Source organism: Alligator sinensis, unplaced genomic scaffold (genome assembly GCF_000455745.1).
Source record: "Alligator sinensis unplaced genomic scaffold, ASM45574v1 scaffold880_2, whole genome shotgun sequence".
In the NCBI taxonomy this organism is placed as follows: Eukaryota; Metazoa; Chordata; order Crocodylia; family Alligatoridae; genus Alligator; species Alligator sinensis.
Genome location: NW_005842934.1, coordinates 123,679 through 133,130, shown reverse-complemented (window position 1 = coordinate 133,130; position 9,452 = coordinate 123,679). Strand labels below are relative to the sequence as shown.

Sequence of the window (9,452 nt, the reverse complement as noted above, 5' to 3'; positions counted from 1 at the left end):
TGTTCATCGCCCCGAGCGTGGGGCACTTCAAGAGGAGGTAAGATAAGCATCTAGCGGGGGTCATCTATGCCCAGCCTTCTTTCCTGCCTATGCAGGGGGTCAGACTCGATGATCTATTGAGGTCCCTTCCGACCCTAACATCTATGAATCTATGAATCTATGAAACTTTAAAAACGGATTCTCCTTTAAAGCAGAAAAACATGGGAAACCGCGGCTTTTCCCTTGCAGGCTGGCAGAGCTCCAGTCTGCGAGGGGCTGCTTAGGGCCCAACACACCCACCCTGCCCCACACACTGGGGAGCTGGGGGTGGGGGCGGCAGGTTGGGAGTGAGGGGCACTGGGTTGGGACTGGCCATTGATGTTCACAGATGTGTCCTAGTACAAAAAAGGTTGAGAAACACTGCTCTAACCAAGGTCTTCCAGGGTTGGTCCCAGCAGGATCATTGGCACAGCCCAGTTGCCATCCCCAGCCTGGGCTGCAGCCAGCATCCAGTGCCTCTGAGGGTGGCTTACAAACACCCTGACACATGCCACCTGACACCAAGGTAGTTCCAGCTGTGGCCAAGAGATCTGGAGCCCAAAGAGGCTCTGGCTTCCAGGATCAGTCAACCTCCCTGCTGACGACCCCCCCAGGAGCCCAGGATTAATGGCATCAGCCTCAAAGAGGGAGGTGAAGACCACAGCTCTCAGCCGGCCTGGGCCAGCACACCCGTACCTTGCACACCCGTCCAATCTGGGCTTTCACTGGCTCCTCATCGAGCCCCGCCATCTTGTTCACCTCGTTGTAGAAGAAGAAGATTTCATCCAGAGTCTTTTCCTTCTGCGGCAGCAGGGCAGCGCTGATGAACTCTGTGTCTGCAGGGAAACAAGGGGAGAGACACCCAGTGTGAAATAACTTCACAGGTGCTTTGGGCACCCTGGTCCGGCCCTGGGACTCCTTTCCTTGAAGATTAGCCAGACGGTGGGGGCAAAAGTCACCCTGATCACCAACCTCACCTCCTCCAGAAATTACAAGAGTGGCTTAAACAATCATGAGATTTTTTTTCTTAATGTGATGATTTGCTTTCTCTATTTTAAGCCCCTGAAGGAGCTTCCAGGTCCTCTCTGTAAATCAGGAGAGGTAAAATATAAGGACAAGCTGTGGCTCCCTCAGTGTCCCAGGAGCAAGGATGTTCAGTTCAACATGGGTTATCCCGAGGTGTCCGGAGGGGGTCTCAGGATAGGGACTTTAGTCTGGAGAAGGGAAAACTGAGGGGGATTTGATACAGATCTTCAAATCCCCGAAGGGTGATGGCAGAGAGGATGGAGATGGGCTTCTCTCTGTGACTGTGGGGGACAGGAGTAGGAGCAATGGCCTCAAGTTGCAGCTGGGGGAACTGAGGCTGGAGATGAGGATCTTTCTGACTCAGAGGGTGGTCCAGCATTGCAACAGGCATCTAGAGAGGTGGTGGAGTTTCCATCCAAGAGCAGGTTGGGCAGACAAATGCCCGGGATGGTTTAACCAGGGGTGATGCTGCCTTGAGCAGTGGGCTGGACTAGATGTGACCCTGCCGATCCCTTCCAGCCTGGCTTTCCTATGATCCTGTATCATGAGAGTCGTGAACTTTCTCATCAATTTGGAAGTTGCAGGTCCTTGGGGTAGAACATCTGGACCATCTGCATCCCCTTCCCTATCTCTCTAATGCAGCCAGCCCCCACAGCACCAGCTTTTCCTGCCTACCTCATATGTAAATGAAAGGCTGCAGAGAGCTCCCTCCGAAGCCATGGCTTATGATTTTGCCAGCTCAGACCACTGCTATGGGATGGGGGTCACCTGTGGCACTCCCTGCTGCAGAGGCATGCGGGGATCACCTGGCCAGCCCCAACAGCATGGAGGGAGCAGCCAGCAATGCAGGCCGGGATAGCGAGACCCTTGATTCACAGAATCCCCCGAACCCGCCTGGGGAGCACCCTCCAGGAGCCGGCCCGCAGGGAGCATCTCTTACTTGCCAGCCATTTGTCTTCCGTCCTGAGCAGCTTTTTTGGCCCATAGCTCCTCTGGATGGTGCTTTTCTGCTGGGACAGCGCCGAGTACAGGTTGCCCTCTGCAACACGAGCCAGAGATGGAGCGAGTTAAGGGGTGTCCGTGATGTGCCTGGTCATTACACACGAGGGGTTTTCCCAAAGCTTTTAAGAGCCGCTGAGACCAGGGGAGGGAAAACTTAGTGAGCTGCCGCTTGCCACCCAGCCCCCACTGCAACGAGGAGGCCTGAACTCAGCGGGGAGATGGAGGCACGCATAGGGCAGAGACGGGAGACACCTATTGCTGCCGATTCCCCATGCCACCACAGGCTGGATTCGTGCACTAGTCGTGACACCTCATCACCAACCCCAGCCTTAGCTGTGGCCAACATCCCAATGCTTCACGGGAAGGTGGAAAAGAAACCTCAAAAGCCAGAAGCATTTGTGAGGGGGGAAAAAGAGCCCTTCCTGGCCCCGACAGGCAACCAGCAAAAGCCTGAAGCCTGGATTTACCGGCCCCTTCCAGCACGACCAGACAGCTGCCTCCAGACCCCAACAAGAGGATTTTCAGAGGAACCAAAACTATTCGCAAAGATGGGAAACGTGGAACTTCGGGGTTGCCCAACCCTGGCGAGGATGAGTTAACTGCGATGATCCTGTCTTGAGCAGGGCACTGGACTAGATGTGACCGCCAGGGAGTGCTCTGAATGTAAAACCCCCTTCTCCTCCCTGGGCCCTGGGGAGGGGCAAGCCCAGACCTGGGCAACGTTTTCCCCCACCAACCTTTTTGGGTGAAAAAAATGCCAATTTGAGACCACCAAAATTGTTCATTTCACCACATTCTGATTTTTTTTCCTGCAGATTCGACATCTTCCAAATGGAAATTGTTGCTATTTCAGGGAAATCATTTTTCTAGCCCAAGTTCCCTTAAATTTTTACTTTTTAACATTAAAAAAAAAAAAGAAGAGCTTGAAAAACCCAAAGATGTTTCGACTGGACAAGACATCTGAGCCCCAGATCATTTTCTTCCTAGAAACCGGGAACTTGTTTCACACTAAAAAGCAAGGTCTTTTTCTCTGGGGACGCCCAAGGAGCTGAAACATCTGTGGTGGACACCTGGTTTGCAGTGCAATGGCTTTATGGGCAACAAAAAAATATAAAGCCCAGCTGTAATTACAGCCCCACAAATGACAGAGCAGAGCAGACCCGTGTGTCCTGGTCCCCAGTTAAGCCCTGAAGATCCCTCCCTTCACTGGAAAGGACCCAGGAGTCCTGGCTCCCAGCCCCCCGTTGTATCAGTGGAGATCCACACACCCACAGACACACATTATTGGGGGGTCTCTGCTGACAGGAGGGAGCTGGGCAGAGGGGCTCTTACCCACAGCGATGGTGGCGGCAGGCTGCGATGGCCACGCAGGGGAGAGGTTTTCCCCGTTGATGGAGATGAGCCGGCCCAGTTTGTTCTGCTGCAGCTTCATGTCGTTGGTCTGGGGAGGGAAGGGAAGGGACACGGCGGTCACACACCGGCCGAGGCGTCCAGCCGGTCTTTCTGATCCCGGCAGGCTGGTGGCGGCCATGCGAGTGTACGAGCAGGGAAGGACATGGGAGCCGGGGGCAGAGTTGGGAAAAGAACCCAGGTGTCCCGAATCGAACCCAGTTCCAACCACGGGACCCCGCCTTCCAGCGAGGAGGAAGGGGCACAGGAGTCCTGGATCCCAGCTTGCACCCACTTCCCCTGCACTGGAGAAGGAGTTTCAGCGGGTCAGGTCTTGGGCGTGCTACTGAGCGGGGGCTGGAGCCAGCGTTCATGGGATGCTGGGTCCCCCGTCTCCCACACTTACCAGGAACCAGCACCGCGGGGAGCCGGCGTTGGTGCCGCAAACGATGATGGAGCTGCTGTTGAGCCGCTGGATCACGCGGATAAAGTTCTCGCACTCGGCCTGTATGGAGAACCCCCCCCCGCCCCAACAGCAGGGGAGAGCTGGTTGGCACCAGTGGCCCTCAGGCCACGTTTGCCCCCTGCCCACCCCCCATGGGGTTGTACACGCACGGCACTGCCCTGACAGGCATGGGGTCATGGTGGAACCGGGAATGGGACCCAGGCGTCCGAGTGCTGCCCTTACCCCGCACCGGCTGAGGGGCATGGGGACAGGTGGGGACAGCCATTGCTGTGTGACACCAGCTCCAAGCCTTGCCAAAGGCAAGTGGGGGTTCACATGGGGGTGTTAGACTCTCTTCTGGCCTCCGAGGGTGCCTGGAGCTGAGGTCCCTGGGGCCAGGCCCTCCCAGGACCCCCTCTCACCTGCTGGGCCCCTGGCCGGCTCTTGCAATCCTTCAGTGCCTTCTCCTCAGCTGGCAGGACAACCTGGAAGGAGAGCGCGGGTATCAGACCTACCCTGTGGCCCCTGGGATGGGGAGAAAGGCCTCATGGGTGTCTCAGCATCACCGAGGAGGCACTTGAGGCAGCCAGGGCCAGGAGCAGAGCTGGGAGCCAGGGCCAGGGTGACCCTGTAACAGCCACTCCCTGTCACCCGTGCGAGGGGATGATGCTCTGCATGGACCCGGACCCAGGCTTGGACCACGGGGCCTCGCCGGTGCTAGGCAAGCCTTGCCCATGGACATGTGGCTGCCTTGGCAGCAGCTGGCCTGAGCAAAGCTGCAGGCTCCAGACCGGGGGAGATGGGGGTCTTGTGAAGTGCTCCCTGCCCTGGCTGGGGGGGTTGGGGTGGAGGGGGCCCTCGGGCAGGTGCCAGATCTCCCGTCCCCCATGATGGCACCTGGTGCTGGGACTGTGACCCCGAAGCCATGGGGAGAGGGGTCTGTGTTGGAGCCAACAAGGAGCCGAGCAACCCTCTCCTGCCCCAGCTCTCACCCGGGTCTGGTTGACCTCAGCCTCGGTGAACGTCAGCACGTGCACGGCTCCCCGGCCCCCGACGTACAGCTGCTCCGAGCCTGGGTCGTGGGAGATGGCTGCGGGCTTCTCCCCATCCTCGAAGCTCAGAGCCGGAGAGTCTGGGGGTAGCGAGGAGATGAGGGGTGCAGTCCCAGCCCCTCCCTCACCAAGCGCGTCCCTCCCGGTGCCCGACCTGGCTGGAGCCCCCCTGACTCCGTCTCTCCGCAGCTGGCTGTGCTGTGGAGGCCTCTTGGGGGTGGTGGGGATGGGGGATGGACTTGGCGCCCCCCCAGAAACCCCCCAGGGGTGGGAGGGAGCTCTTTGCAGAGCCGTCTCTGGGAGGTGTGAGGGAGGGTGCCTGTAGCTGCCCAGTCTGCGCTTTGCTCCAGCTGCCGACAGCAACCACATGAGTGCTGGGCAGGGAACAGGGCCGCGGGGAGTGGGGACTCTGGGGTCCAGCCCCATGCAGGTCTGCGGTGCTGAACGGGCAGCGCCATACCAACAGGGCCAGGGGGCTGGCGCTGCCTGTCGGACCTGCCCGGCCTCTCCGGACACGCCCTGCACTGCAGTGGTGGGGGGGCTCAAACCCGTGCAGGGCCCTGCCTTGCTGGAGGGGGCACAGAGCCAAGGGACACTGCTTGCAGTTGGCATCCCTCCCACCCCCAACTCCAGCAGGGAGGGAGCAGCCAGGTCACTGCAGGGCATTAATGCCAGCCTGGGATCGAGCCGGGGGGGCCACTGGCTCCAATGCAGCAGGGCATGGCCTCAGCTTCCTGCTGGCTGGAGAAGGCACCATGGGGCGTGAGCTGGGGGTGCACAGGACTAACCCATCCCAGCACTTGATGGGCCCAGGCTCCCCTAATCCAGATGTGGGGTCTCTGGGCCAGATGAGCCTGGGGCCTGGAGGGTGAATCCTCTCCGGATCCAGCAGCGAGAGCGCCTGGCTTAGGGCTGGAGCTGGTCTGGGGCTGCCACAGGCCAGGATTGGGACCCTGGGGCTGGGGTCTGACTCCAGCCGGCCACGGGATGTGCCTGTGGTGGCTGTCACCTGAACTGCTCAGGTGGGGACTGGGGTGGGGGGAGCTGGGGTGCAGCCAGGTGGGGACTGGAGGGGAGGGAGCTCCTATGCCCACCCAAACCCCCGCTCCTTCTCTTCCTCGGGCTCACCCTCCCCCACAGGGCCAATGTCCTCCGTGGAGTGGAGCTGCAGCCTCTCCCTTCTGCTGCAACGGGTTTGATCTTCCCAAGGGAGGCAAGAAAGAGAAGGGAGTGGGCTGGGGCTGGGGGAGAGGGCCTGGGGGTGGGGGGTATTTCCCCCCATCTCTCTCTGTGCATCTCAAGCTGCAGAGGAGGAACCCAGAGGCACCAGGCTGCAGAGACGACTGCGGAGGCGCCGCGCCGCGGCAGACCCCAGGGGGTTTCTGTACCCCCCACCCCAGCGGGCAGGGATGGCTTGGTGGTGGGCAGGTGGACGGGGCGTGCATCTGACTCTCCTGCCAGCAGCTCTCTCCGAGTAAGGCAGAGAGGCTGCAGCAGCCGAGGCTCCTCTGCATTGCAGAGGGTGCCAGCAGCAGGCAGGAGAATCTCCTCGTGCACAGACCTGCCCGCCTGCCCCTGCCCCTGCCCCAGCCAGCGTGGACCCCCCTGGGACGCAGGTCCCAGCAGCAAGAAAGGCCCTCCTCCCTTGGCAATGCCAACCTGTCTGCTCTGGGGGCACCATGCCCCCCGGCCCAGAAACAAACCACGTTATATAAAAATAAGAGGTTTCTTGGGTAGACTCAGCCCCAGGAGACCTTCCCCCAGCCCAACACCCCCCACCCAAACCAGCCTCCCCCATCCCTGGAGGGGCAACCCCAAAGATCCCTGGCATCGCACCAGCCCCACCAGGCACCAGTTGGTGCCCTTGCCCGCGTCTCACCTGGCAGGGTGAACCTCAGACGGGGTATCTTCTGGGCCCAGCAGCCTAGGGACAGGAGGAGGAAGCCCAGGGCTCTCATCATGTGTGCGCTCTGCAGAGGGAGCCTGGCTGCAGAGCGGAGCAGAGCTGAGCCAGCAGCTGGGCTTGGCTCTGCCTCTATGCGTGTCTCCAGCTCCGTGCCTGCCTCTCTCCTGCCGTTTTATACCCCTGGTCCTGAACCAGCTGTAACGTCAGCAGACAGGAGAGCAAATGTGGGTGGGGGGAGAAAAATAGCCCTGGAAGAGCCTTGCAAAAAGGCTCCTGCGGCTTCGGAAGGTGACAGGGAAAGCCCGGGGGGGGGGGCCTGATCCTGGGGCGGGGTGGTCCTGGGCATGCAGCCCCCAGCTCTGTATTTGGCCCCGTCCTGCTTTGACCCCCATCCCATTCTGAGGCTGGCCATGACCCCCCTCCCTTAGGTGGGGAAGCTGAAGGCCTTGGGGCAGGGTAGGCTGCAGATTCCCTCCCCCAGCCCCCCTCTGTGACGGACTGGGTGCCCAAAGGGGGAGAATCCAGCTGTAAAGATCCCCCACCACAGAGACCAGGGTCAAAGGGGCTGGATGCCAAGTGGACGGGCACATTAGGACCCTGGAGGTACCGGGGTCTCTGCTACACTAGGGCTGGTTGGGGCCATGCTGGCAGTGCCAGGGGCTGTGAACTGAGTCCAGATAGCCCCTGGAGGATCCCTCAGGCTGGGGTGTGCTGTGGAGGGCAGCTAGTCACTGTGTCCAGGGACAGCAGAGTAGAGGCTGCTGTAGTGGATAACAGGGACTGAACAGGACCAGGCCAGCCCAGTCTTGAGAGGCGAGGGAGCAGCAAGCCTATGCACCACCTCAGCCAAGAGAGTCACGCAGCGCAGGCGATAGAGCCAGGGGCTGGGAGTGCCCCCGCCTCCGGGCAGGGAAGGCACCATGGGAGAGACTATGAAGACTGGGGGATGACTGAAGCCTCCTGCTCCAGCCTGCCAGGATGAGGGGGGGGGCGGGACAGGCTGTGGGCAGGGCTCTCAGACCAGGCTAGATCCTGCAAGTCGCCCTGTAGCTCAGGCATTGAGCCCCTGCTCTCAGGGCCCGTCTCTGCAGAGATGCTCGGTCCCCCAGCATAAGGGAGCTGCAGGTGAGATGGGGATTGCCGGCACTGGGCTCTCAGCTCCAACGGCCTCCTGGGAAGTCAGCTGTGAAAACAGCGTGGGTGGAGGCCAGGCCCCCCACCCCCCGCCCCATCTCTGCTCCCTTTATCCCGCTGCTCTCCTTGCTGATGGAGACTTCGAGGTCTGGTGGGTCCCAAAGCAGAGTGCATCGTTCTTAACCCCGTCTCCATCCTTCCTTTGTTTCCAGCCCGGTCCAGCCCAAAGCCAACGCCTCACCCCCAAGTTTTGCTTCTGGGGTGGAACCTGGGAGTCATTTTGCACCACGGTGGCAATTGTTGGAGGGGGGAGTCCAAAATGGGGGCTAATTCTGGCCTCAGCTGTGCCCCTGGGGTAAACGAGGCTGCAGCCAAGTGCTTCTAAAGGGGTCCTGGTAGATCTGGGTGCCAAAGGCCCCGGGGGGACGCCCCTTCAGCTCTGCTGTTCCTCCCGGCAGTGGAGGCCACTGGAGAGAGCAGTGCCTCCTGTCGGGCCGAGAGAGGCTGCAGCCGGCTCTAGCCCTCCGGCTCACTCACCCTTGAAGGCTGCAATTGGGGTTCAGGACTGGTAGCCCAGACACCTCGGTTCTCATCCAGGGGCCGGAGACTTTGGATCAGCGAGGGGCTGCATGTAGGGCTGCTGGGTTCAGCTCTGGGATGAGGGGGCTTTCGGTGAGATGGGGTCTAGGAGCCAGGACTCCTGGGTTCAGGCCCCAGTTCTGGGGATATGCAGCAAGGTGATGGCAGGGGAGCCAGCTGCTCCAGGATGCTGACCTGGGCGCCGGGTCCTAGGTTCCCAGCATGCAGCCCTCCCAGTCCCTGGATGCTGCCTTCTTCCAGACCCAGGCCAGCCACAGCCTGGGCTCAACTGGGGCTGGTCCAGGGAGCACCGGGTCCCTCGACAGGAGGTTGGTGAATGCTGCAGGTGACAACCACAGACTGCAGGACATGTATGCACACACGTACATGTATACACAGACTGCAGGACATGCATGCACACATGTACACGTATACACACACTGCAGGACATGCATGCACACACGTACACATATACACACACTGTAAGACACAAGACACATAACGTGCAGGATACAGACCACACACACGCACACTGCAGGATACAGTCACAACTCCTGGGTTTTGTCCTGGCAACAGGAGGGGAGGGGGCTCTGCGCACGCACACCCCCACCTTGTTACTTTGGCACATGGCTGGGAGCCCAGTGGACTCCTCTTCCATGTTTCCCTTCTCCCCCTGTCAGGGTTGTGGGTGCTCCGGCACATCTCAGCCCCACCCCCCCATACCCCGGCTGGGGAGCAAGCTTTGCCTGTCATACCAGTGGGGAAACTGAGGCACAGCAGGCCAGCTGGGATCCCTGAGCAGGGACTATTAGGGGGGTTGTGGGACAAGGGGGGAGGATGGGTTTCAAGCATCCTGCCAGGTCTGCAGAGATCACCATGGGCTGCTGGAGCCTGAACCCCA

The 9,452-nt window shown here is 60.4% G+C and overlaps 1 protein-coding gene across 1 annotated transcript in view; it reads right to left on the bottom strand.

Annotated features, from left to right (window-relative positions):
• Positions 1-6,890, bottom strand: part of LOC102367907 (semaphorin-7A-like) — a 15,092-nt gene extending 8,202 nt beyond the window's left edge. The window contains exons 1-7 of the mRNA XM_025192496.1: positions 6,812-6,890; positions 4,873-5,012; positions 4,303-4,365; positions 3,842-3,940; positions 3,379-3,487; positions 1,985-2,083; positions 715-854 (exon numbers count right to left, since the gene is read on the bottom strand). Of these exons, the coding sequence (XP_025048281.1) occupies positions 715-854; positions 1,985-2,083; positions 3,379-3,487; positions 3,842-3,940; positions 4,303-4,365; positions 4,873-5,012; positions 6,812-6,890 (729 nt within the window). The remainder of the gene's footprint in view (positions 1-714; positions 855-1,984; positions 2,084-3,378; positions 3,488-3,841; positions 3,941-4,302; positions 4,366-4,872; positions 5,013-6,811) is intronic.
• Positions 6,891-9,452: the final 2,562 nt, after the last annotated feature.